The sequence below is a fragment of the Megascapheus bottae genome, chromosome 7 (assembly GCF_031878675.1).
Source record: "Megascapheus bottae isolate mThoBot1 chromosome 7, mThoBot2.hap1, whole genome shotgun sequence".
NCBI classification, from domain to species: domain Eukaryota; kingdom Metazoa; phylum Chordata; class Mammalia; order Rodentia; family Geomyidae; genus Megascapheus; species Megascapheus bottae.
The window spans coordinates 32,855,047-32,882,652 of NC_143515.1; the positions used below are offsets into that span (position 1 = coordinate 32,855,047).

At 41.7% G+C, this 27,606-nt stretch overlaps 2 protein-coding genes across 2 annotated transcripts; both read right to left on the reverse strand.

Moving 5' to 3' along the window:
* Nucleotides 1-681: 681 nt before the first annotated feature.
* Nucleotides 682-20,073, reverse strand: LOC150060567 (uncharacterized protein C2orf78-like). Its single transcript, XM_090337568.1, is given in 5 exon segments — nt 682-2,016; nt 3,817-4,556; nt 9,644-9,697; nt 9,700-9,726; nt 20,013-20,073. Coding segments are annotated over 5 exon segments (2,217 nt in total).
* A 1,731-nt stretch (nt 20,074-21,804) lies between these two features.
* LOC150060568 (uncharacterized protein C2orf78-like) lies at nt 21,805-25,922 on the reverse strand. The gene is made up of 5 exons (XM_090337569.1): nt 25,775-25,922; nt 25,009-25,679; nt 24,470-24,491; nt 22,953-23,120; nt 21,805-22,730 (listed from the first exon to the last, which is right to left on the reverse strand). Exons 1-5 carry the CDS (start codon nt 25,920-25,922, stop codon nt 21,805-21,807), a joined length of 1,935 nt encoding a protein of 644 aa, XP_090193695.1.
* Between the last annotated feature and the right edge of the window lie 1,684 nt (nt 25,923-27,606).

The following is a 27,606-nucleotide window of genomic DNA, read 5'->3' on the forward strand; positions in this document are numbered from 1 at the left end:
CAGCACCTGAACACTGCCCTTGGGCTTCTTTTGCTCAAGGCTAGCATTCTAACAGTTGAGCCACTGGGTGATTTCCGGCTTTTTCAGTGTATGTGGTAACAAGGAATTGAACTCAGGGCTTCATGCATGCTAGGCAAGCACTCTACCACTTGCTCATGCTCCAGGCGCTGTTTTCTCCCATTTTTGAAAAGTATTTTCTAAGTAGTATTTAGAACCCAACCTTAGAAATTCAGTCTTATAACACGGCTCCATGATTCTTCTAAAAGACAAAATGACCTTTCCTTTTTTCTTCCTACTCTTGGACTCTGTTGGTTCTGATGTCTTTAATCCTCCCATGCACAATTCAAGTGCAACTTTTCTCCACCCTCAATCCAATTTCTTCTTTCAAGTTTAACTTTTGAGTCCAAACTCTATCCAAAATGAAGCCAAACTTTGCAATATCATAAAACTCAAATGGGTTCTTTATTAGTCATCTATTAAATTTCATTACATTTAATCGTTCAGGTTTATTAAGTTTTGGGTATATTGTAGTAATATTATTCTACCAACATCTATGCATTTATATCCATATACTATATGCCTATATAAATGTTCATATTTATCTTTGTATATATATACATATATATTTTTATATAGATATATATATGGGAAAACATGTGGTACCCACAATCGCAGCAACTCTTACACTGTGTAGCCATAGTAGTGAGACACTTCCATATCTCTTTGCCTCTGAACAAAAAACTGCAGTTTCCCCAAAGCAGTGTATTGGGCAGCATTCTCACGCTCTTGCTGGGCCCGGCTTTTCATGGCTTCACGCTCTGGCCTTTGCTCCTTGGTGATGGGATTTGATACTACAGGGCCAGGAATATCGGGTTTCCTCCATGGAATTGGTTGGCGGCTGAAATCTTGGAGTAGGTACTGGTTATGAGGCTTAGGCGGTGAACGGAACTCGTTCCCAGCAGTGGAAACAGGCTTGTGCTGGACAGAAGCGCTGGATGAGGTTGAGTGGGGTTCAGGCCTAGCAACAGCAGACTGAGATACACTAGGCTGGGGAGCATTGGCCGATCCCTGTGTGTATGTATTGGTTACACTTGGCTGAGATGCTTTGGTGGAACCTCTGAGACTCGTGTTGGCAGAAGCTGGTTGAGACAGGCTGACTGCGGTAGGTTGAGCCTTGGTAGCATGAGGCCGTGCAGGGTATGGTACAGTGGGCCTCCTGGAGGCCAGAGACTGTGGCCTATGAGGAACGGGTCGAGCCTGAGGCTTCTCTGGGGTTAGAAAAGGCAAAGGAACCAACTTGACCTTGCCAGGGGGAGGCAGCTCATCCTGGGATGGGGATGGACACTGGCTTTCACTCCTTTCCCTTTTCTTGACTTGAATGTTTCTAGGGCCTTTACCCTCATGTGGAATATCCAGCCATGATTTCATAGCAGAGTCTCGTGTGCCGCTTGCAGTTTTCTTCTCATTCTTCTTTCCTAGGGCATGAAAAACCTGCACTGACTCCCACATCTGCACGCCTAGGTTGGTTCGAGGTCTTTTGAAGGTCTCTTGGCTAAGCTCAGGGTGGCTTCTCTTGTGCTTCATCTTGGGAATGCTTGCCTTCTCTTCTGTTTTCAGTTTGTTCCCTGACTGCTTGGTTTCTTCACATTTCTTGGGATTGCTTCCCCTGATCCTTTTGGGCTCATTCTGCCCATGGCTCTTTGTTTTGCTCACCCTGCTGGATGCAGGCTTTGGAGGCTGGGCTGTGTTCAGGGAAGCCTTGTCACTGGCTGGGGTGCTACACTCAGTTTCCTCTTTCTTCAGCAGGCCCCGTGGCTGCAGCTGCTGGCCTTTGGCCTCGGGAGTTCCATCCACACTTTCCAAGGCGTCGTGCTTGTTCTTGGACACTTGATCAGTGGAATACTTGGTGACCACCGAGTTTTCCTGCAGCAGAATCTCATTGGTGGTGTCTGTATCTTTGATGTGGGTTATAGTAGAAATATTGGATTGCTGAAAATCTGTGAAGGAGGTGAAAATCTGGTTAAAATGAATGTCTTGACCATCACAGTGATATCTGTTAGCTACCCACTGTCACATTCCATTCCATTTGTCTCAAGACTCAGAGTATCCAAATTGGCCTTGTTCCATGTAGACTTCTCTCTTGGCCCTAAGGTTAATGTCGACCTGCAGCTGCTAAATGTCAGGTGGAGCATCCTGACTTTCTATTAGTTTCTCAAAGGCAACCAGAGGCTTTCAAACCTTGCTTTCAATTTCATCCTAATGCTTATTCTCTGTGTCTGGATTTGCTGGAGGCAAGACCAAGGTACTAGGAATGTTTACTACTGGATTGATATTGGAATGTCTCCAAAGTCAGGTGACACATGTTTCTCTCAAGGACTTCAACATTTATGCTTGTAGGACTTGGGTTGTCTGCAGTTTGTGACTGGCAAAATTTATGATTCTAGAAAGTTGTGATTCTAGAAAAGTGTATGCATTGCCATGGAAGTTTCTACTGATGTAAAGAAATCACAGCAGAAATCAGTCCCTGGTAAGTAAGATGCTCCATTTATGCACCAGTGATTTAAGGGCATTTTCATCATTGAGCAAGGTGTTTCTAGAGGCTGGTCTTAACGACCATGGACAGGACTGTGAGTTGGAAGATTGTGATAGCTACTCTATGTAAAACTTCTGCTAATTCATTGTCATTATTTCTTTTCCCTTTTGCTCTATAGAATTGTTGTCAGTGAAATAAAAATGAAAGAAATTTTAAAAGTAGGAAATTATTTGGACATCATGTATGGGTCAGAGGTAAAATAGTTCCTTACTGTGTTCTTGACTCTGGGTTCAAAGAACAAAAAATCAGCCTTATAAGGTGTCATCTATTTATATGGTTTAGTCAATTATTGCCAGTGTCCTGTAAGTAAAATAGGTGTTGATTCTCACCCTGATCTGAGAGAATGGCAAGTAAGGGGCGGTCAGGGAGGGGAGGACAGGTTTAGCATGTTTTGAGTGCATTTCTGAGCGTTGAGTGTGTGCCCATGTGCATGTGTGTGTGAGGGAGAGACGGGGAGAATAGAGAGCTAGAGAATGTGATCATGCACTGGATGCTTCTGGGACTTGAACTCAGCCTTTTTTCTTTTGCTGCTTGACTTTTTCTTAGGCCTGATGTATTCTCGCTTTTTTTAGGCATCTATTGTCTGCATTTGGGAACTGACAATGAGATGTTGAAAACACTTTTCAGGCTGACTTTGAAATTTGCTCCTTAGCTCTCAGGCTCCTGAGTAGCTAGGCCACAGGCATGATCCAGTGGTGCTCAGCTCCAGGGTGGAATTCCTGCCCATGAAATATGCAAAATATAAATTCACACCTGCTTCCTTTGGGCAGGTTCTCTGCACACAGTAAAGCAAGTTTATCTGCTATTATCAAAACTAATGTTTGGCATATTTTCCAATGAAAGCAAAGAACTCAATCAAGAAGGGGATTAATTAGGGAGAATGGATTGTGAGGACAATGTAGACCATGGCCTCACTGAGTGTGCTTTGGGTGGCATCTAAGAGCAGCACAGCCATATTTCCTCACTTATGTATTTACTTAATTATCCAGGGCAATTAGTGGCAGCACTGAGGTTTGAAGCAGTCAGTGCTCCACCACTGGAGCCATACCCTTGGCCCTCTGCCTCATGGCAGAAATTGGAGGTCTCCTTGTGAGTGTGGTGGGTGAGACTCAGGATTTACACTATATTTGTGGAGTAGTGGAGACTCTATGCAGATGCAGGTCAGCCCCTCCTTTTTGTGCTGCTAATCCTGTTCCTTTCTGTTGTCTGTGCTTACCTTGAACACTGGTTTCTGGGTGGTGTTGAGCAGACACAGAGTAGTAGATTCCAGAAGTGGAGACTGGTGGTAGGACATTTGTGGGCTGAACCTCTTGGAGCATCATCACGATTTCTGGCTGAGGAGCAAAGACCCTGCTCCCTGTATAGGACACAGAGCCATATGATTGCAGGCAGGGACCAGGTTCTCCAGATAACAGAGGGCCCACTGTGCTTTGGTTATAGTAGTAAATTTGGTTGTTTCGTTGGCAGGGAAGTAACAAGCTACTACTCTCTTGTTGTGGGATGTGAGATAACGTCCCCTGAACCAGGCTGGCAGACAGCGATGGATAAAGAGGGACTATGGCATTTGCATCCGCATATCGAGATGTCATAGTCATTGAAGGGACTGCTGTGCCCTGGTCAATGAGAGTCACTGTGAAGTCTCCCAGTGCAGAGGACTTCTTTTTATTGTGTCCTGTGTTCTCCCATTCAAAAGCACTGGCACAGGAGGAGGCGGCAGTGGAGATGTGGTTCTGGCCAGTAACCCCTGACAGCATGGGTGTGCTGGAATGTTGGCAAAGACCCATGAGTGGCTGCAAAGAGGTGTCAGAGGGCGATGGCAGTGGCCATGCTGAAGTGAAAGCTGGGGTGGAGACTGTGGAGATGTTGCAGCTGTTGCCTGTTAGAGAAGTGGCATCGCTCTCCACAGGAAGAGGAAGCTGTAGTGAGTTTGCAGCTCCAAGTAAAGATGGATGCTGGAAATTGTCTGCAAGAAGCAAGGTGGTGGTTAAAAAATGGATAAGGTTGCCCAACTCTCACTGTTTTGGAGGAACAGCATATTGGAAGCTGGCTGTGACTGACTGGGAATGCTCTCATTCCAATACCCACCCACATTCTTCTGATGAACTTTGCAAAGAGGTTCAACAGGAGACACCAAGTGGTTCCTGTGCTGTTTCCTAGGCAGAAGCAGGCTTCTCCTTCTTGTCCTGACTTTCCCTGAGTCACTCCTAACTGTGTCCTAGCATGTGAGCCTTTTGAATCTCAGGTATCCCTAGTGAACTTGTTAGATCACCCTTTCAAGAGCAGGAAACCTAGGGGCAGAGGCCAGCCTGATTGGCTCAAGTACTTCTTTTGAATTACCATGAGCACCGTGTCCCAAAGGGTGAGCAGGTGAAGAATGCCCAGAAATCAGGAGAACTTGAACTTCCTATAAGCCAGTGGATGTTGGTCTTGAGAAAATAGTTTGCATTTTTCTTGTTATTGTGTAACCTTATAGAAATCTCTGGCCATTTTTAGTGCTTACTTAAAACACAGACCAGAAGATAAGTAAAGTCTACAATGACTACCTCAGAGTTCCCAATATACTTTTTGTAGGAAACCTGAAACCCTCTGCTGGGTTGGGTGGCTCACTCCGGTAATCCTAGCTACTCAGGGGGCTGAGATCTGAGGATTAAGGTTCAAAATCAGCTGGAGCACAAAAAGACCTGAGACTCTTATTTCCAATTAAGCTCCAGAAAACGGGAACTGGGACTCGGCTCTAGGGTAGGATGGTAGCTCTGAGCTGAAGAGCTGAGGGATTCTCCCAGGCCCTTGTCAAATACCATGACCCACACAAAAGAAGAAGAGGAAGGGGCCAGGAGTTTGGCCTAGTGGTTGAAGTGCTTGCCTAGCATGCATGAAGACCCGGGTTTCATTCCTTGGTACCACATACACAGAAAAAAGCTAGAAGTGGTGCTGAGGCTCAACTGGTAGAGCTCTAGGCTTGACAAAGTCCAAGGACAGTGCTCAGGCCCTGAGCTCAAGCCCAGGACTGGCAAAAAAAAGAAGAAGAAGAAGAAAAAGAAGACTGAGACGTTCTGAACTTCAAGTCACTCATCAATGATATATTATACATGCTGAAAACAATGATATCAGTAATAATATTGAATAATGAATGTAAGTGACATATTATACATGACTGATATGGAACAAAATAGAAAGACATTAAATCTAATTTGGATGTATGTCAAATATTCATTATAGTATACTTACCAATAAATAAAGTGATCTTATTACATATGCAATGTTCTGAAAACAAACATTTTCTCATCTATTTCAGACAAAAACCATCACAGGATTTGAAAGTGGTTTTGAATTATATGTGTGTGTCTGTGTGTGCCTGTGTGTGTGTGTGTGTGCGTGTGCATGTGTGTGTGTGTGTTTGTGTGTGTGTGTGTTTTGTATTCTGGGAGTTGAACTGAAGTTGGTATAGGTGTAATGTGTGTGGAAGCAGAAAAATGCATTAAATGTAAACATTCAAGCAGTCACGCTTTGTTTTTGCTAGTCCTGTTCTTGAGCTCAGGGCCTGAGCACTGTCCTTGGACTTTCTCAAGGCCAGAGCTCTACTACTAGAGCCTCAGCACCACTTCTAGCTTTTTTCTATGTGTGTGATACCAAGGAATTGATCCTGCATCTTCATGCATGCTAGGCAAGCACTCTACCACTAGGCCAAACTCCCAGCCCCCATGCTGATTTTAAATACAGATTTTATTCTTATACTTCTGCATGTGAAATGTTTGAAATTATACTTTCAAGATAAAATTCTGGAAAGGACTATTTTCGACAATAGGGCCTAATATATGCTATGTAACTGTTGTATCATGTTTACAGGGTGAAAGTTTTCAGAGCTCAGCGGCTCAGAATTTCTATTTTCTGGTCTTTCTCAGCTTGTGGAAGCTGTTGAATTTCCTTAGCGAAAGCTTTCTTTCTCCACTTAAAGGCATACCACTCCAATCTGTTCTTATATCGCTCATCTCTCACTCTTCTGTCTGGATTGACAATAGTGAATCTTCCTCTTCATGAACATGGATAACTCTTCATTTACTCGACTGCTCCTTTGATTTTCTCACCAAAGCTTGGTAATTTTCAGCATGTACATCTTACACATATCTTTTGTAATTATTCTAAGTATCTCATAATTTTGGTAGTATAAATGGCACTCTCAATTCAATTTCCAGTTGCTTATTCAGAATGATTAATCATTGTCTTCTGACCCTATATCCTGGACGGTAGGTAACTTGTTTTTTTTTTTACATCATCCCTCATGCCATATACATGGTCATAATTGACATAAATCAATATTTGTGAATGTGCAGGAGACCTAGTATCCCTAGCACATGGGATAGTGTGGTTAGACAATCACTTTTTTTTTTTTGCCTGTCCTGGGCTTGAGCTCAGGGCCTCGGCACTGTCCTTGGACTTTCTCAAGGCTAGAGCTCTACCACTTGAGCCTCAGGACCACTTCTGACTTTGTTTTTTTTTTCCAATGTATGTGGTACCAAAGAATCGAACCTGGCTTTTTCGTGCATGCGAGGCAAACACTCTACCAGTAGGCCAAACTCCTAGTCCCAGACAATCACTTTTGTCAGGACATTAATACCAGATTGGACAATATAGCACAAATGTAGAAAAGAAAAAATCAGAACAAAGAAAGACAAACCAAAATGATTTCTCTAAATATCATACCTCAATGTAAAGATATTAATTGTTCTAGCTAGGTATTTAAATCAATTTAGTGTAAATAGCAGCATCAAAAAATCTTTAAAAAGCGTTTGAAATGGGAATTAATGCACCATCTATCTGGCAAATACCATGTAACCCTTACATTAATTACAATAAAATATATATATATAAACATTTGAAAACCAATCTGAGAAAAATATTGATACAAATGTAAAATAAACACTTAGAATTCTATCATTATCATCATTATTTACAGCTTTTAGTTGAAACCTGGTTCTGATACAAATTAGAATACTTTATTAAAATATGCATGTTCAGCTCTCATGACTCAAGGCTGTAATCCTAACTACTGGAGCTTGAGGTTTGAAAATTATTATTTCAAGCCAGTCCTTCCCATAAAGTCTTTAGGACTCTTATTAATGGTTAAATATCAAAACCTGGAATTGGAGACCTGATGAGTTGTAGAGCTCTACCTATAAGCTAAAAAGCTCAGAGACAGTGTCAAGCTTGGAGTTTAAATCTTGGTATTCATACAAACACACACACACACACACACACACACACACACACACACACACACACACTGTTCCATGAAGTCTAAATATAAGAATGAAAAGTAATGTTGAAATATATTACAGAACCTTCTGTGTAATCCCTCTCAAGAAATATTCCTTAAAAATAATTTGGAATACATATCTAAAATGTTTACATTGGAAATTGTCAAGGCTCGGTAGCTCCCTTCTCTAATCCTATGTGGGAAACAGTCTGCTGGACAGTGGTTTGAGATCCATCTAGGCTGGTTACTGAACACCTCATCTCAATCAAATAAGCCCTCTGTTAGTAGATCATGACTGTGGCCCAAGGTACAAGAGAGTCCTTCCTAGGTGGTAGGATCATGGTTCAAGATTTGCCTGACCTAAAATTTCATATCTTCAAAACAAAACCTAACTAAAACAAAGAAAGCTAAAGGAGTGGCTGGCACCTGTGCCAGGCCCTAAGTTAGTCAGGTTGACAAAAGGCTCGTTCAAAGCATCATCTGTATTCAGAGTCAACGAGAAAAAAAACAAACACATAACAAACCTAAAGCAGGAACCAGCTAAAAGTGACATCTCAGAAACTGCTTTTAATGATTCTCTGTTTTAACCTTAGTTGGCTTTTGGTCCATCAATGTGGCTAACACTAACTTCATTTTGCCTGGCTCTGGTTAGATTGCCCTCGGTTTTCTGTGTGTGGATTTAAAAATGTTTGATCCTCTTCAACATTCTATTGAAACCACCGCTGTTTTCTTGAGAATGTCTCCATGTTCTTCATGTCTTTGGTTCTGTCTTATTTCTCATCATCTTCTTCATCTTTTCTTCACCTCTAGTTCCTGGTGAACCTTTCCTTCTCATCATCTGCCTCGTTCTAGTCCCGTCATCCCCTCTCTCTTCCTGTTTTTCTCTTTACCTTGTCTGAGCAGAAATATGGAAACACACACTATGCTTTAAATTTACGACATTTGATATAAACGTAACTATATAGACATCAAAACCTATGACTCTGGAGACATAATGTTTTATTTCATAAATTAATATGTTTCTATGACATACAATCCCTTAGCCTAGTTTTGATTAAGTTCTAAATACTAAGTCCCAGTGATTGTAAATAGAGATTCCCTCCTTGAACACTCGTTGGTTAAACTTGTCATTTAAAATATGATGTAAAAATCAATGTTAATAAATTCTCCAATTAAAAAAATTTTACTAAATTTGAAATACCAAAGTGGAACTAATTTTTAGAGGATACTGCAACAAATGAAGTATCTTGGTATAGGGATTTCAACACAACTAGGTTTCCTTCTCCATTAGTTTGTTTAAAATTGACTCTGAAGAAATCTGTAGCTTCATTCTCCATTCATAAATGTCATTAAAAATACAGTGCTGGAGGGCCGGGAGTTTGGCCTAGTGGTAGAGTGCTTGCCTAGCATGCATGAAGACTTGGGTTCGATTCCTCGGTACCCCACATACATAGCAAAAAGCTGGAAGTGGTGCTGAGGCTCAAGTGGTAGACTGCTAGCCTTGAGAAAGTCCAAGGACAGTGCTCAAGCCCTGAGCTCAAGCCCAAGATGGGCAAAAAAAAAAATGCAGTGCTGGATAACACAGCTATCACAAGATAAACAATTCATTTTCTTCATGTTGCAGACAAAGCAACAGATTTTTGTCAGAAAGTAAATCATGTGGCCAAGTCATATATACCTAGTAAATATCACAGCCCAACATTTCTAATTCAATACTTGCAGCTGTTTTGATTCTACTATTAAATTTAGGGAGCAGGGGAGTCTAATGAAAACTCTAAATCCCTTTTTCTTCTTACCTGACATACTGAGACAATGGGTAATATCAACTGGAGAAACAAGGGATGAAGAATGACACTAGAGGATGTGTGCGTAGCTGAAGCTAAAGAGCAAGAGTGTGTCCAGTACGGAGCTCACTGGACACTGGTCACTAGCGATGATCCAAATATACGCATGGACGATGCCATGGAAACCCCAAGATTCTACCAAGTAGTGATAGGTTCAGTGGGAGAATGATGTCATTACTCAGGCAGTTGAAAGGCCTGGAGTAGCCAATCACAACATCAGAATCTGAACCAGAAGCTGGGTTTGGGTAGAGAATGGCAGGAGAGCTCTAGTAGCTCTCTAATGCTTGATCTTTGGTGACTTGAGGTCCTGCAAGACAGACAGGAAATCCCCTTTCGTCTACGTTCTTATATTGAGGACATCACCTCAGTGTTTCTCACCAATGTTCATTAATAGTTATTTTTAATTTGCTTATTTTGCTTTCTATATTATATGATAATTACATATTGCATATATAGTTCACATGTTTGAGGGATAAGGAAAGGGACTTTGAGATTGAAAACTTCATTGTTCTGAAACCGTTTAGTTGAGCCATTTGAATTTTCAAATAGTAGAAGCAGAATGAAAGAGCTTTTACCTAGTTGAAGAGTAGTGTTGATGATACCTTGTAGAGGATGATGTCATCTAAGGCACTTGCTTTCTAGTTTCTTGCCCCTGAAATCCTTATTCTGGGTTGTTCTAGCCATGTTGGACTTGGATCCCTCTTTATATTTCTCTTGTTCACTTAGGAACTGGTTCTTGGAAAACCTATTAGGTTTTGCATTCTTTTTTATTTCATTTTAAAACTTAATTTACTTTATTCTTATTGTAGTGGTGGTATACAGAGGTATTGCAATTACACAAGTCAGGTAATAAGTATATTTCCATTTATACAGTATCTTCCCTTCCCTCATGCTCTCCCAGTCCCTCTTGTCTCTATCCACAAGTTATGTAGCTCACTTTTGTTGGTGTCCAGTGGGCTCCACTGCTCTGTTTTTGTCATTTTACCCTTGAGTTCTGTACACCTCCCAAACCCTTCTGAAGAGGTATACTTGAATACACCATACATAAGGTAAAGAAGACAGATCATCAGAAATTAAAACTAAACAAAAGAAAGGGGGAAAAAGGACGTTTCTTCCCTCCACCTTTTGGAGTTCATTTCTGAATTTTATATGAATAAAAAGAGGCACATGGGCTTTGCATTTTTGTTTCTCTCCTAATGGTGCCCTCTTTTGATCTCAATGTTTGTGATTATCTAGAATCCTTTCTAATTTATATCCCAATGCATTTTAGATCTCATTTTTGCACATCCAAAAGAATATGCACGATTTGTGTCTCTGAGTTTGGCTTAGCTCACCTAACATGATTTGTTCTAGTTCTATTTCCTTGCAGATGATATTACGTTATTCTTCCTAATGGCTGTGTAAAATTCCATTGTGTATAGGTACCACATAGTTTGGATCCACTCATCTATTGTGGGGCATCTGAGTTGCTCTATATCTTGCCTATTATGAATAGCGAAGCAATAAAAACGGTCTGTGTTTAGTTTTTTTGAGGAACCTCCATATTGCTATTTAGAGAGGTTTTACTCCTTTACATTCCCACCAATATGTAGTAGAGTTACTTTCCCCCCAAGATTTCCACCAATATTTGCAGTTCAAATTCACAATGTTGGACAATCTGACAGGGGTGAGATGGAATTTCAGAGTTGTTTTAATTTGCGTTTCCTTTATGGCCAGGGTTGATGAGCATTTCCTCAAGTGTATCTTTGCCATTCTCACCTCTTCTGAGAAATCTCTACTTAGCTCTCTTGCCCATTAAGTGATTGCTTTATAAGGTTTGGTAGGGGTTGGTTTCTTAAGCTCTTTGCATATATTGGGTATGAGGACTTTGATATATGGCTTGAAAAGGAAGATCTTTTCCCAGCAATCATTTTTTTTTTTTGCCAGTTCTTTGGCTTGAACTCAGGGTCTGGGCACCATCCATGGGCTTCTTTTGCTTAAAGCTAGCACTCTATCACTTGAGCCACAGGCCCCCTTTTGGCTATTTCTGTTTATATGGTACTGAGGAATCCAACTCAGGGTTTCATGCATGTGTGGCAAGCACTGTACCACTAAGCCACATTCCAGTCTACTTGTAGTTTTTGAATGGCTGATTGGAGATAAGAATCTCACAAGGACTTTTTTTTTTGGCCAGTCCTGGGGCTTGAAGTCAGGGCCTGAGCTTTCTCAAGGCTAGAGCTCTACCACTTGAGCCACAGCGCCAGTTCTGGCTTTTCTACATATGTGGTACCGAGGAATCGAACCCAGGTCTTCGTGCATGGTAGGCAAGCACTCTACCACTAGGCCAAACTCCAGGCCCCACCCAGCAATTCTTTTTTTAAAAAATTTTTTATTGTAATTAATAAAAAGTTTACATGATATTTGCCAGATAGAAGGTACATTAATTCACATACATTGATACCCTTTCACATGTCTTGGTGCCCATTACCCTCCTCTCCAACCCCCTCACCCGTCTTGGTTTTTCCCCCCCAGCAATTCTTTTCTACTTTATTTTTTTTTCTGGATTCTGTGGCTTGAGCTTTTTTGATTAAGGCTGTGCTGTATTACTTGAGCCATAGTACCACTTCTGACTCGTGGCTTAACTGTATATAAGAGTCTTGTCACAGGGTGGGGGGTGGGTGGGGGAGAGAAATGGGTACCAAGATGTGTGTAAGGGTATCAGTGTATGTGAATTAATGCACCTTCTATCTGGCAAATATCATGTAACCCTTTTACTAATTACAATAAAAAAAAAGTAAAAAAAAAGTAAAAAAAAACAACAAAAAAAATATTAAACAAAAAAAAAGTCTTGTCACAGACTTTCTTACCTGGGATGGCTTTGAACTGTGATCCTCCTGAGTAGCTATGATTACAGGCATGAGCCCCTAGTACACCACTAGTAGTGCATTCTCATACTCATAGATGTCAACTCCTAGAGATACAGGTCTCTTTTTTGCATAGCCCTGATACTTTGAAAAGTAGAAGCAAATACTAAAGAAATGGAATACACAGAGGAAGGCAGACTTCTGTCTGACTTAAAAGGCTTTTATTGTAAAGATGATATACATAGGGGTTACAGTTACTTAAGTCAGGTAAGGAGTACATTTCCTTTTGAACAGTGTTACCGCCTCCCTCATTCTCCCCCAGGTTTGCCTTCTCCCCACTTGAAGTTATATCGTTCATTTCCAACATAGTGTCTAAGTCCGTGTCACTGCTAAATTGGCTTACCCTTTATCTCACCATTTCTGTGCTTCTCCTGCCCCTCCCCAAATCAGATAAACATATCCAAGACAATGGGTACAGAAAGAAAAAAGCGACAAAAGGGAATAAACCAAAGAAAAAAGGAAGCCGGGCATGGTGATACATATCTGTAATGCTAGCTACTCAGGAGGCTGAGATCTGAGGATTGAGGTTCAAAGCCAGCCCGGGCACTAAAGACCAGGAGACTTTTTTTTTCTTTCATTTCCATTGACTTTATTTGAGATACCACAAATTACAGATAGTAAGGGACTTGCACACAACTTGGCGATTGGTTACATTTAGAAAAATAAGATGGTGATCCAGTTCTATCCATGCTCAGCTAGGTTCAGTTTCCTGATGGTGTGTGCACAGGAGGAAAGAACCCCAAACGCACTCAGTAACTCCTTAGGCTCCAGAGCTATTACTCCACTGGAAAGGTCAGGAGCAAACACTGTGTCATACACCAACACCGGAACTTTGGCGATTTGGGCCCCTGGCTTTCATATGGGAGTGCTCAGAAGGGAGCCCGGGAGAGACAAGGCATGGCTAACATGGCAGAGCAGAAGAGCCAGGAAGAAGCTCCTCTGTGACTAACCAGTCGCCCTGGGGCTCCCAGCTAATCAATTTGCACATCTTTGTGCGAAGACAGAAGTAAGTGCAGATCTGGATTTTCTGGCTTGGCTGTAGGGTTGTCAGTGTTGACAGCAACAGATCCTTAACCTGACCATTGCCTTCCCCGTTGCCCCTAATGGCCACACATGAAAACCCAAGAGACTCTTATCTCCAGTTAACCACTATAAAACTGGAAGTGGTGCTCTGGCTCCAGAGGTGGGGTGGTAGCCTTGAGCTGTAAAGCTCAAGGAAAGCAGGACCAACAGAAAACAAAAACAAACAAAAAATAACAACAATAAAATACAGGACAAAGAGTCAATTAAAAAACAAAACCTCCTCTGGTAGTTCTAAAAACCCACATGCTTCCATTTTTGCAGTTCATTATGATAAGCATAATTTTACATAATCAGCTGGATATCATTATTGAGCCATTGTGATCCTCTCCTAAGAGTATCCTCTTTTGTTCTCACTGTGAGAATGTTTAGAGTACTGTTTAATTAACCATGTCCAAGTGTAATTATTTGTCTTTTACTATCTAACAGAAGACATAGATTCTCTCATTTATACAATGTGCCGATAAATGTTTCTCACTTTAAACACAATTCTTTGGCTCAAATTTGTATCCCTGGCTCCTCTCACCATTCAAGTACCCAGTGTCTGGTTCTTTCATATGTCAGAAGCAAGGAGGGAGGCTGTTTTATCTCTCCTGTAAGTGAAACAAGGGTGTCAGTTACTGAAGCTTCCTTCTCCTCATTAAGAACTACTATGGGATTCTGAGGCCCTTGTCTATATGCAAAGTCAGGCAAACAGAGAAACTACACAATAATAGAGCACAGGAAAGATGTGCATATGGAAAGAAAGAGGTTCATGTGATCAGGGGTTTTTTTTCTCCTGAAATAAGTCAACACAATTTAACCTCATTTTGTATGAAAGGATCATACAATTTAGTACTCTTTGTTCAGAAACTACTCAGGCATTTATATAAGTAGAAGGAATACATATAATTTTTCTTATAAAGATGTTGTACAGAGGGTATATAGATGAGGAGAAATATTTTGGAAGATAAATATGAATAGTTTTTCTTTTTGTGTTTTATGTAAAATATCTCATTTAAGCTATTGAATAGTATGTTCTGAGACTTTTAATGCTTTCAAAAATTCTGCTTTATCTACTGTATTTTCTTGTTTCATCTTAGTAATCCAATATAGTTGAGACGTACTGCTTTTTATTTGATTGTGTATATGCTTGTATAGTAAGGCTTAGACTCAAAGGGTGGCAATAGCACTGAGCATTTTTGCTTAACTTTAGTGGTCTACCACTGGAGGCACAGGTACATTTCCAGCTTTTTCTTTTTCTTTTTTTTTTCTTTTTTTTCGGTTGTGGGGCTTGATCTCTGGGCCTGGACGCTGTCCCTGAGCTCTTGAACTCAAGGCCACCACCCTACCCCTGGAAACACGGTATCATTTCCAGTTTTCTGGTGTTTAATTAGAGATAAGAGTCTCATGGTCTTTAGTGCCTGTGCTGGCTTTGAACCTCAATCCTCAGAACTCAGCCTCCTGAGTAACTAGGATTCCAATCATGAGCCACTGTGCCAGGCTTCATTTCAAACTTTTTTTTTTGATAGGTCATGGGGCTTGAAGTGGGCCTGGGCCCTGTCCCTGAGCTCTTTATCTCAAGGCTACCACCCTATCCCTAGGCCTGGGTGTTGTCCATGAGCTCTTCAGGTCAAGGCTACCACCCTACCCTTGAGCCAAGCCATTCCCATTTTCTAGAGGTTAATTGAAATAAGAGTCTCTGGTCCTTTTTTGCCCACCTGGCTTTGAACCTTGCTCAGATCTCGGCCTCCCGTTTAGCTAGGATTACATGTGTGAGCCATCATGCCTGGCTTTTCTCCAGCTTTTCTATGGTGGTTAATTTTTATAACATTGTCTTGGAATTTCTGACAGACTGTCTTGGAACTCTGATCCTCAGATTTTAGCTTCTTGTGTAGCTAGAACTACTGTTCCAAGACCTAGGCTCCTAGTAAAGCCTATTTAATATAGAGAGGAAATAGTACCAAGGCTGGAACTCACTCAGCTCCTTTCCCTGTTCCTTGTGTTACCTGCTCAATACTCGCTTCCACAACTTGATCCACAGCACCACCGCCAATTAATTGCATGTTCTTTCCATGGCAATTATTTATTTTGAAACACATTGAACAAAGTTGGATTTTGTTGAAACAAAGGCTCTAGAAAAGGCACTGTTGTGAGTCATACTGCGCAAACAAGGGTCAGGATCAAATTTTGTAGTCAGCCAACCAGCTCTCACTGCTTTGTCTTAGCTCCCCATCCCCCAGTTAGTGTTTGTCTTGTGACTTCAGTTGTGGCTCCTCACTAACTTCCCTTGGGCTGTGATAAACTGAGTGAGGCTGAGTTTCTGATGATTTCCATGAGCAAGAGCTGGCTCAGGGTAAGAAATGTATGGACAGAATCATTTTCCTTTGTGGTAAGCTCTAAGACATGTTTAGATCATTGCAGCTTAGCGCTGTACTCACTCTACATATAAATACCAAGAGCCTGTGAGAAGACAAACACATAGGTAGACCTCCAAAGATAAACTTCCTCATCCCTTGTAATAATGCTTCCAATTATTTTGAGGTATGAAGTCTTTGAATGATTCTGTGGCTGATGAAGCTTGTTAGATGACACATTGGAGGACTTGACAATCTAAAGTGTATAAAGTTTTGAAGATTTTTTTCATCCTTTAGGCTCAGTTCCATACTTCAAGTAGGCAAATTCTATAAAACTGATATGTAACTCAGAGCTAATACCGTATTTGACACCAGCACACCAGATTAATCTCTATTTGGTCTATGGAAATCAAGGAACTCTAAAGCTACCTCAGGAAGGAATGTGAGAGTCAGAGGGATGTGGTGCACAATTCACTATCTCTTGTGCATAAACCCTGGAGATAACCCCTGGACTTCCCAATTTTAATTTCATGTAGACATATGTTGCTTATCTTGTTCTGTTCCTTAGTTTCTACAACTCTTATCTTTTCTTTTGACAGGATTGACTTAGGAGAGAATTTCCTGGAATACAGCAGACTTAAAATTGTTCCAGCGATAGCCAGACCAGTCCCCACAATTTGTGTCAGAAGAAAAGGAATGAATATGGAGTCCAAGGTAAAAAGGATATCATTCTAGTTGAAATTAACTGGTTTTACTTGACATGAAACTATCAAGCATATTCTGGAGCAAGGGTCCTACTGCAAACCCTACATACTAATCTATTGGTTTGCGTACTTATAGTTGCTGAGAAACATTGCACAGAAAACCAACTAGCGTTACCTTCTACAATTGTGATGATTATTTCTATGTCAAGATGACTTTACTCCTGCCTAGGTAAATCAGTACTGTCCATGGTAATAAGTGGCTCAACCTGGTGAGGCTTGACCTCACGAGCCTACCCGTCCAGTTCAGTTTCTGTGATATTCCCCAAGTCTGTGTGTGTTTTCTGTATTGGGTAGACAGCATATGAGGAGGCCATCTGTTCAGATTGTTAGCAGAGTCCACAGCTACTGTAGAGGCATATACACAAGACACATTTATTATAGAAACAATCTTTGTTTTCATTCTTGTGTATATTTTTATTATCTTTAAATAGTTGTACAAAGGCAGTATCAACCATCCATTTCCCATCAAGAGCTCCAGAAATCAAACCAATGGCTTAGTGATTGTCTATTTTAAGAAGATGGAGTCATAGGATGTTCATTTGGGATGTTCATGTGTGACATGAGGTGTGGGACATCACAGACCAGCATTCCACATTTTGTCTTGAAAGTAACAAAAGTGCCAGGTGCTGGTGGCTCATGTCTGTAATCCTAGCTACTGAAGAGGCTGAGATCAGAGGATCACAGTTTCAAAGAAGCCTGGGTACCAGAGTCCAGGAGACTCTTATCTCCAATTAACCACCAGAAAACTGGAATGGCACTGTGGCTCAGGGACAATGCCCAAGGCCTGAGTTCACACCCCTCGACCGAAAAAAAAAAAAAAAAAAAAAGAATCAAGTAGCAAATTCCCATTGGGTACGATCCAACTAAAGCTGTGCTGTATTGATGAAATCTACTCTCTTAGATACTAGAGTTACAATACCTGGTCATGTGAGACATTCCACCAATGCTAGTTAAAAGGATGGGGGATACATGAGTAATGGTACTTATTTATTTGTTCATTTATTAGCCAGTCCTGTAGACTGAGCTCAGGGCCTTAGCACTGTCTTTGGGCTTTCTCAAGGCTGAAGCTCTAGCACTTGAGCCACAGCACCGCTTCTCCCCTTTTCTATGTATATGGTACCAAGGAATCAAACCCGGGTCTTTGTGCTTGCTAGGGAAGCACTCTACTGCTAGGGCAAACTCCAGACCTGGTCCATGAGCATTTTTGTTCATGATCAGACCTCTACTGAAACTGCAACTCTCATTTGTGATTAACTAGAGATAAGAGCCCAAGGGGCTTTCATGCCCAAGCTGATTTCCAACCCCAATCCTCTGATCTCAGCTTCCTGACTTGCAAGAGTTAGAAGCAGAAATCTTTTCATTTGGTTGGTGGGAAAGATTTGTTAATAATTTAATGTGAAGTATAAATGTGCTCAATTGTAAGTTGCAAACATACATGATATTAGGGATTTCCTTTCACTTTCATGCTTATTGAAATTTTATAATCAGGGAAATTTTTCATAATTGTCAATGTTTGTTGTAACATTGCTGCCTTGACAATGTCAAAAGTACTGATCAGTATTTTTGTGCCGTTATATATTCATTTGTTCATTTCTTTTCCTCTTTTTTTTTTCTTGGCCAGGCCTAGGCTTGAGCTCAGGGCATGGGCACTGTCCTTGGACTTTCTCAAGGCTAGAGCACTACCACTTGAGCCTCAGCACCACTTCTAGCTTTTTTCATGTATGTGGTACCAAGGAATCGAACCTGGGTCTTTGTGCATGCTAGGGAAGAACTCTACCACTAGGCCAAACTCCCAGCCCTCTTTTCATCTCTTTTTTTTGAAATTTAAAAATTTTTACTGTTAGGGTGATTTACAGAGGGGTTACAATCAGATAAATCAGTTAATGAGTACATTGCCTTTTAAACAGGATCATCTGCTCCCTCATTATCTCCCAGTTTTTCCCCTTTCCTCTTCCCTGCCCCTGCCAGGTTATATAGTTCATTTCCAACAGTGGCTAGTGAGTCTCACTGCTGAATTGGTTTAGCCTTTGTCCTACTGCTTTCCCTTCTCCTCCCCAAATCAAATGAATGTATATAAAGACAAAGGGTACATACATTTAAAAAATAGTGACAAAAGAGAATATACCAAGGAGAAAAAAGAAAGAAAAAAAGAAAGAATTGCAAACAGTACAATAAAAAAACCTCTTGATTCCATTTCTTAGAGTTCATTTTGATCCTAGAGAACGTTCTATGATCATACGTACATAGCTATTGAGCCCTTGTGATCCTCTCCTAAGAACAGCTTCCGGTCCATTATATGATGAGTTGTCTCTGTCCCAGTGTAGCCAGGTGGCCTGTGGGCTCCCTCCCTGGTGTTTACGTTCCTCCTAGAGGTACGTGGATAGCTCCAGGGCTCAGACACAACCACCACTGCAGCCACTGCTGTTGTGACTGCTGGCACAATCACTGTACGTGGGTACTGAATTCTGTCTTCTTATGCGAGCAGTTTATAATTTTCTTCTTTGGTATAAATCTCTGTATAAAGAATAGCTACGTTGGAGTGACTGTCTAGATGTGAAAAGATTGATGGGACCCTCAAGTTCTGCTTCCTCAGGCGACTTAGTTGGGTCAGTTATCCATCTGCCATCTTCTCCAAAATTCAACTTTTTAAAATCAATTTATTCAATTGTAATGTCTTTGTGAAAATGACTAGTAGGAAAAATGATACACATTCAGGTGTGTAAAAGTAAGGAGGTACTAGTGATCCATTCTAATAATCGTCAGGAAACTGGGACCCGAGGATAGTGGTAGAAGTAGATCTGGATCATGTGACTGTGCATTGGCCTCAAGTATGAGTAAAAAACAATGCAATATAGACTACATTTGGTTTCATTCTGGAAATGTACTATTGTGCCTCTGACTAGTGTACGTCTAAATGGTGTGATGAATTATATTTCAGGAAAGTTTTTTGTTTTATTGTGTGGGTCCTGTGGTTTGAACTCAGGGTCTGAGCACTCCCTCTGAGCTTTTTTGGCTTAAAGCCAGGTCTCAACCATATCAGCCAGAGCTCTTCTTTTGGCTTTTTGATGGTAAATTAGAAATAAGTGTCACACAAAATTATGTCACAGGAATGATCATTCCTGCATAGGCTGTCTTTGAAGAGCAATCCTCAGTCCGCAGCCTCTGCGCTAGCTAGGAATACAGGCACGAGCCAATGGCTCAAGAAATGGTTTTCAGCACAATTTAATAAACTTCCTACAATGATCCTCCACCCTGTGTCCTTCTTCTCGGTTCTCCTTTCCTGTCCTCTCAGTCGCCATCGCCCACTCCCCATCCAGCTGTGCCTCTTGTGGCCTCTGAAGTGGAACACAGGGCCCTGCAGCTTGACTGCAGTGACTCATTGCTGTGCCTGTGCAAATGCCTGTCTCCCTGGGGTTCTCCTGGAATAGACACTAGGAGCAGAATTTGCTTGTGCTGGTCCTTTGCGGCGAGTGGTTTGGGAACCAGCAAGGCAAGAAGGAGCAGTATAGGACACATTTAGTGTTTTGTCTACTTCACATATTTGATCTTGTCCACCCATTAACTCCAGATCCTCAGTTGGGAAATTTAGGTTGGAAATCTGGGTGCACTTGCAATCTCTGAGGAATTCAGAGACTCAGGCCTCCATTGGAGGCCTCGACCTTTGAATTTAATGTGATCCCAGCCCACAGCTGAATCTCACAAATCAAGTGGACCAGTGATAATAGCCCTGTGTGTTTAGTGATTAATTGAAGTACTATAGCACATCTTTCTGCCCTGAATAATTAAATGGGTACTGAATAAATAAATAAATAAATAAATAATCCTAAATGATTCTCAGGGTGGACTTTATGCTACTTTGCTTCACTGGCTAGGCCCCAGGATAGCCTTTGTCCCCAGGATAACCATGAGCTCTTGGCTCTAATGTGGTAGATTTCTCTCATATCATGCATTTGCCTTTTCTTCTTCTCATCTTAGATAACTGCATCTTGTGTGTGTGTGTGTGTGTGTGTGTGTGTGTGTGTGTGTGTGTGTGTGTGTGTATTGTGTGCCAACTGGGGTAGAATTGAGGGTCAATGTGTTTCACTTATCTTTTTCACTCAGTGCTACTGTAAACTTCCCTTTCCACTCTATGCTGCTCAAATTACAATGAGCTTATGACTTATTTGTCTGCCATTGCTGCCTTAGAGTCTCAGTATTCATCTCTCAGTCTCTTGATTGGCTAGGATTACAAGGAAGAGCCATGACCACCTGGCTTCACCTGCCCCCTAAAGCTCAACATTTTTCACAGTACCCTAGAGCTTTTTACTGCACTTTTTCTTGCCATTCCTAGAGCTTGATGTCAGCACCTGAACACTGCCCTTGGGCTTCTTTTGCTCAAGGCTAGCATTCTAACAGTTGAGCCACTGGGTGATTTCCGGCTTTTTCAGTGTATGTGGTAACAAGGAATTGAATCCAGGTCTTCATGCATGCTAGGCAAGCACTCTACCACTTGGTCATGCTCCAGGCGTTGTTTTCTCCCATTTTTGAAAAATAGTTTCTAAGTAGGATTTAGAACCCAACCATAGAAATTAACTCTTATAACATTGCTCCATGATTCTTCTAAAAGACAAAATGACCTTTCCTTTTTTCCTTCCGACTCTTGGACTCTGTTGGTTCTGATGTCTTTAATCCTCCCATGCACAATTCAAGTGCAACTTTTCTCCACCCTCAATCCAATTTCTTCTTTCAAGTTTAACTTTTGAGTCCAAACTCTATCCAAAATGAAGCCAAACTTTGCAATATCATAAAACTCAAATGGGTTCTTTATTAGTCATATATTAAATTTCATTACATTTAATCGTTCAGGTTTATTAAGTTTTGGGTATATTGTAGTAATATTATTCTACCAACATCTATGCATTTATATCCATATACTATATGCCTATATAAATGTTCATATTTATCTTTGTATATATATATACATATATATTTTTATATATGTATGGGAAAACATGTGGTACTCAAAGTGGTACCCACAATCGCAGCAACTCTTACACTGTGTAGCCATAGTAGTGAGACACTTCCATATCTCTTTGCCTCTGAACAAAAAACTGCAGTTTCCCCAAAGCAGTGTATTGGGCAGCATTCTCACGCTCTTGCTGGGCCCGCCTTTTCATGGCTTCACGCTCTGGCCTTTGCTCCTTGGTGATGGGATTTGATACTACAGGGCCAGGAATATCGGGTTTCCTCCATGGAATTGGTTGGCGGCTGAAATCTTGGAGTAGGTACTGGTTATGAGGCTTAGGCGGTGAACGGAATTTGTTCCCAGCAGTGGAAACAGGCTTGTGCTGGACAGAAGCACTGGATGAGGTTGAGTGGGGTTCAGGCCTAGCAACAGCAGACTGAGATACACTAGGCTGGGGAGCATTGGCCGATCCCTGTGTGTATGTATTGGTTACACTTGGCTGAGATGCTTTGGTGGAACCTCTGAGACTCGTGTTGGCAGAAGCTGGTTGAGACAGGCTGACTGCGGTAGGTTGAGCTGTGTTAGGATGAGGCCGTGCAGGGTATGGTACAGTGGGCCTCCTGGAGGCCAGAGACTGTGGCCTATGAGGAACGGGTCGAGCCTGAGGCTTCTCTGGGGTTAGAAAAGGCAAAGGAACCAACTTGACCTTGCCAGGGGGAGGCAGCTCATCCTGGGATGGGGATGGACACTGGCTTTCACTCCTATCCCTTTTCTTGACTTGAATGTTTCTAGGGCCTTTACCCTCATGTGGAATATCCAGCCATGATTTCATAGCAGAGTCTCGTGTGCCGCTTGCAGTTTTCTTCTCATTCTTCTTCCCTAGGGCATGAAAAACCTGCACTGACTCCCACATCTGCACGCCTAGGTTGGTTCTAGGTCTTTTGAAGGTCTCTTGGCTAAGCTCAGGGTGGCTTCTCTTGTGCTTCATCTTGGGAATGCTTGCCTTCTCTTCTGTTTTCAGTTTTTTCCCTGACTGCTTGGTTTCTTCACATTTCTTGGGATTGTTTCCCCTGATGCTTTTGGGCTCATTCTGCCCATGGCTCTTTGTTTTCCTCACCCTGCTGGATGCAGGCTTTGGAGGCTGGGCTGTGTTCAGGGAAGCCTTGTCACTGGCTGGGGTGCTACACTCAGTTTCCTCTTTCTTCAGCAGGCCCTGTGGCTACAGCTGCTGGCCTTTGGCCTCGGGAGTTCCATCCACACTTTCCAAGGCGTCGTGCTTGTTCTTGGACACTTGATGAGTGGAATACTTGGTGACCACGGAGTTTTCCTGCAGCAGAATCTCATTGATGGTGTCTGTATCTTTGATGTGGGTTATAATAGAAATATTGGATTGCTGAAGATCTGTGAATGAATTGAAAATCTGGTTAAAATGAATGTCTTCACCAGCACAGTGATATCTGTAAGCTACCCACTGTCACATTCAATTCTATTGCCTCAAGACTCAGAGTTTCCAAATTGGCCTTGTTCCATGTAGACTTCTGTCTTGGCCTTAAGGTTAATGTCGACCTGCAGCTGCTAAATGTCAGGTGGAGCCTCCTGACTTTCTATTAGTTTCTCAAAGGCAACCAGAGGCTTTCAAAGCTTGCTCTCAATTTCATCCTAATGCTTATTCTCTGTGCCTGGATTTGCTCGAGGCAAGACCAAGGTACTAGGAATGTTTACTACTGGATTGATATTGGAATGTCTCCAAAGTCAGGTGACACATGTTTCTCTCAAGGACTTCAACATTTATGCTTCTAGGACGTGGGTTGTCTGCAGTTTGTGGCCGGCAAAATTTATGATTCTAGAAAGTTGTGATTCTAAAAAAGTGTGTGCATTGCCAGGGAAGTTTCTACTGATGTAAAGAAATCACAGCAGAAATCAGTCCCTGGTAAGTAAGATGCTCCATTTATGCACCAATGATTTAAGGGCATTTTCATCATTGAGCAAGGTGTTTCTAGGAGCTGGTCTTAAGGACCATGGACAGGACTGTGAGTTGGAAGATAGTGATAGCTACTCTATGTAAAACTTGTGCTAATTCGTTGTCATTATTTCTTTTCCCTTTTCCTCTATAGAATTGTTGTCAGTGAAATAAAAATGAAAGCAATTTTAAAAGTAGGAAATTATTTGGACATCATGTATGGGTCAGAGGTAAAGTAGTTCCTTACTGTGTTCTTGACTCTGGGTTCAAACAACAAAAAAAATAGCTTTAAAAAGTGTCATCTATTTATATAGTTTAGTCGATTACTGCCAGTGTCCTGTAAGTAAAATAGGTGTTGATTCTCACCCTGATCTGAGAGAATGGCAAGAGAGGGGTGGTCAGGGAGGGGAGGACAGGTTTAGCATGTTTTGAGTGCATTTCTGAGCGTTGAGTGTGTGCCCATGTGCATGTGTGTGTGAGGGAGAGACGGGGAGAATAGAGAGCTAGAGAATGTGATCATGCACTGGATGCTTCTGGGACTTGAACTCAGCCTTTTTTCTTTTGCTGCTTGACTTTTTCTTAGGCCTGATGTATTCTCGCTTTTTTTAGGCATCTATTGTCTGCATTTGGGAACTGACAATGAGATGTTGAAAACACTTTTCAGGCTGACTTTGAAATTTGTTCCTCAGCTCTCAGGCTCCTGAGTAGCTAGGCCACAGGCATGATCCAGTGGTGCTCAGTTCCAGGGTGGAATTCCTGCCCATGAAATATGCAAAATATATATTCTCACCTGCTTCCTTTGGGCAGGTTCTCTGCACACAGTAAAGCAAGTTTAGGTGCTATTATCAAAACTAATGTTTGACATCTCTTCCAATGAAAGCAAAGAACTCAATCAAGAAGGAGATTAATTAGGGACAATGGATTGTGAGGACAATGTAGTCCATGGCCTCACTGAGTGTGCTTTGGGTGGCATCTAAGAGCAGCACAGCCATATTTCCTCACTTATGTATTTACTTAATTATCCAGTGCAATTAGTGGCAACACTGAGGTTTGAAGCAGTCAGTGCTCCACCACTGGAGCCATACCCTTGGCCCTCTGCCTCATGGCAGAAATTGGAGGTCTCCTTGTGAGTGTGGTGGGTGAGACTGAGGATTTAGACTACATTTGAGGAGTAGTGGAGACTCTATGCAGATGCAGGTCATCCCCTCCTTTTTGTGCTGTTAATCCTGTTCCTTTCTGTTGTCTGTGCTTACCTTGAACATTGGTTTCTGGGTGGTGTTGAGCAGACACAGAGTAGTAGATTCCAGAAGTGGAGACTGGTGGTGGGACATTTGCGGGCTGAACCTCTTGGAGCATCATCACGATTTCTGGCTGAGGAGCAAAGACCCTGCTCCCTGTATAGGACACAGAGCCATATGAATGCAGGCAGGGACCAGGTTCTCCAGATAATAGAGGGCCCACTGTGCTTCGGTTATAGTAGTAAATTTGGTTGTTTCGTTGGCAGGGAAGTAACAAGCTACTACTCTCTTGTTGTGGGATGTGAGATAACGTCCCCTGAACCAGGCTGGCAGACAGCGATGGATACAGAGGGACTATGGCATTTGCATCTGCATATCGAGATGTCATAGTCATTGAAGGGACTGCTGTGCCCTGGTCAATGAGAGTCACTGTGAAGTCTCCCAGTGCAGAGGACTTCTTTTTATTGTGTCCTCTGTACTCCCATTCAAGAGCACTGGCACAGGAGGAGGCTGCAGTGGAGATGTGGTTCTGGCCAGTAACCCCTGACAGCATGGGTGTGCTGGAATGTTGGCAAAGACCCGTGAGTGGCTGCAAAGAGGTGCCAGCGGTTGATGGCAGTGGCCATGCTGAAGTGAAGGCTGGGGTGGAGACTGTGGAGATGTTGCAGCTGTTGCCTGTTAGAGAAGTGGCATCGCTCTCCACAGGAAGAGGAAGCTGTAGTGAGTTTGCAGCTCCAAGTAAAGATGCATGCTGGAAATTGTCTGCAAGAAGCAAGGTGGTGGTTAAAAAATGGATAAGGTTGCCCAACTCTCACTGTTTTGGAGGAACAGCATATTGGAAGCTGGCTGTGACTGACTGGGAATGCTCTCATTCCAATAGCCACCCACATTCTTCTGATGAACTTTCCAAAGAGGTTCAACAGGAGACACCAAGTGGTTCCTGTGCTGTTTCCTAGGCAGAAGCAGGCTTTTCCTTCTTGTCCTGACTTTCCCTGAGTCACTCATAACTGTGTCCTAACATGTGAGCCTTTTGAATCTCAGGTATCCCTAGTGAACTTGTTAGATCACCCTTTCAAGAGCAGGAAACCTAGGGGCAGAGGCCAGCCTGATTGGCTCAAGTACTTCTTTTGAATTAGTATGAGCACTGTGTTCCAAAGGGTGAGCAGGTAAAGAATGCACAGAAATCAGGAGAACTTGGACTTCCTATAAGCCAGTGGATGTTGGTCTTGAGAAAATAGTTTGCATTTTTCTTGTTATTGTGTAACCTTATACAAATCTGGGGCCATTTTTAGAGTTCACTTAAAAAATACAGACAAAACGTTAGCTTAATTCTGCCTTCTGACCTGAAGTCACAATGAGTACCTCAGAGTTAGGTTGTCAAGAAATGCTTTTTGAGAGAAATCTGTGAAACATTTTGTGGTTCCACTTATTCATCAATGATATAGTATACACAGTAAAAGCAAGAATAATGACAGTAAAATATTGAATAATGAATAAAAGTGATATTACTGATGTAGAACAAGTTATAATCAGCTCTGATAAAGTAGACAAAAGTTAAAAATGTGACATTTATAGCTAATTTTCTGAAGATATTAAGGAAAATTTGGATATGTGTCAAATATCCAATACAGTACATGTACCTGTAAATGGTATTCTATACGTAGTATTATACCAATGCACACATTCTATTTCATTTTATCCAAAAACAAGCGAGGAAGTGACAGTTTTGAATTTAGAATGCATGTGTGTTTGTGTGCATGTCCCTCTTTGTGGACTTGCACTCAGAGCCTGAACATTCTGCGTAGGTTTTTTTTGTTTGTTTGTTTGTTTTGCTTTTTATTTTTTTGTTTGGTTGCCTGGGGCTAGCATTATTCCACTTGAGCCACAACTCTCCTTCTAGGTTTTTGTGGTCAACTGTAGATAAGGATCTTAAGGATGTTTTTGTCCAGGATGGCTTTAAACTGCCATGTTCACATCTCATACCCCATTTCCCTAGAATGACAGGTACTTACCACTGGCACCAGGTTAGCAATTCTTTTTTTTTTTTTTCTGAGGCATTCCATCCGTTGAGGAAGCTGCCATTAAACTTGTAATCTTCAACCTTAACTTCTGAAATGGCTGGAATCCAAGTAGCTTGGAGTACAAGATACCACCATTTGTTTTGGTTTTGGTCTTGGGGCTTGAGCTCTGGGCACTGTCTCTTAGCTCTTCAGCTCAAGGCTCCTGCCGTACCCCTCCTGGAGAGTGGCAGCACCACTTCCAGTTTTCCAGTGGTTATCTGGAGATAAGAGTCTCATGGTCTTTAGGGTCTTTAGTGCCCAGGCTGGCTTTGAACCAAGATCCTCAGTTCTCAGCCTCCTGTGTGGCTAGGAATAAGCCTGACTTTGGCTTATTTTTTAATGTAATTCAAACCAGTACATATGGTTCCTCCATTTAAAAGCACACCTATCGCTCACACTCCTGCTACAGTTGGCAATAGTGAGTCTTCCTCTCCCTGAACAGGAATAACTCTTTATGTTTCTTTGATTTCTCTCACCGAAGCTTTGTAGTTTTCAACACATACATTTTGCACATATGTTTTCTAATTATTGTACCTCATAATTTGGTGGTATAAATGTTCTTTAATTCAGTTTCTAAGAATGATTAATATTGCCTGACATTCCATCCTGACAGTTAGGTAACTCATTTT

What these genes read in the sequence shown, in the direction of transcription:
- LOC150060568 (XM_090337569.1), bottom strand. Translation starts at nt 25,922, where the DNA reads ATGAGTGACTCAGGGAAAGTCAGGACAAGAAGGAAAAGCCTGCTTCTG. An exon ending in AACCTGCCCAAAGGAAGCAG is followed by an intron (nt 23,121 to 24,469) that starts GTGAGAATATAT and finishes ATTCATTCACAG; the next exon opens with ATCTTCAGCAATCCAATATT. An exon ending in TGGAACTCCCGAGGCCAAAG is followed by an intron (nt 22,731 to 22,952) that starts GCCAGCAGCTGT and finishes AACTGAAAACAG; the next exon opens with AAGAGAAGGCAAGCATTCCC.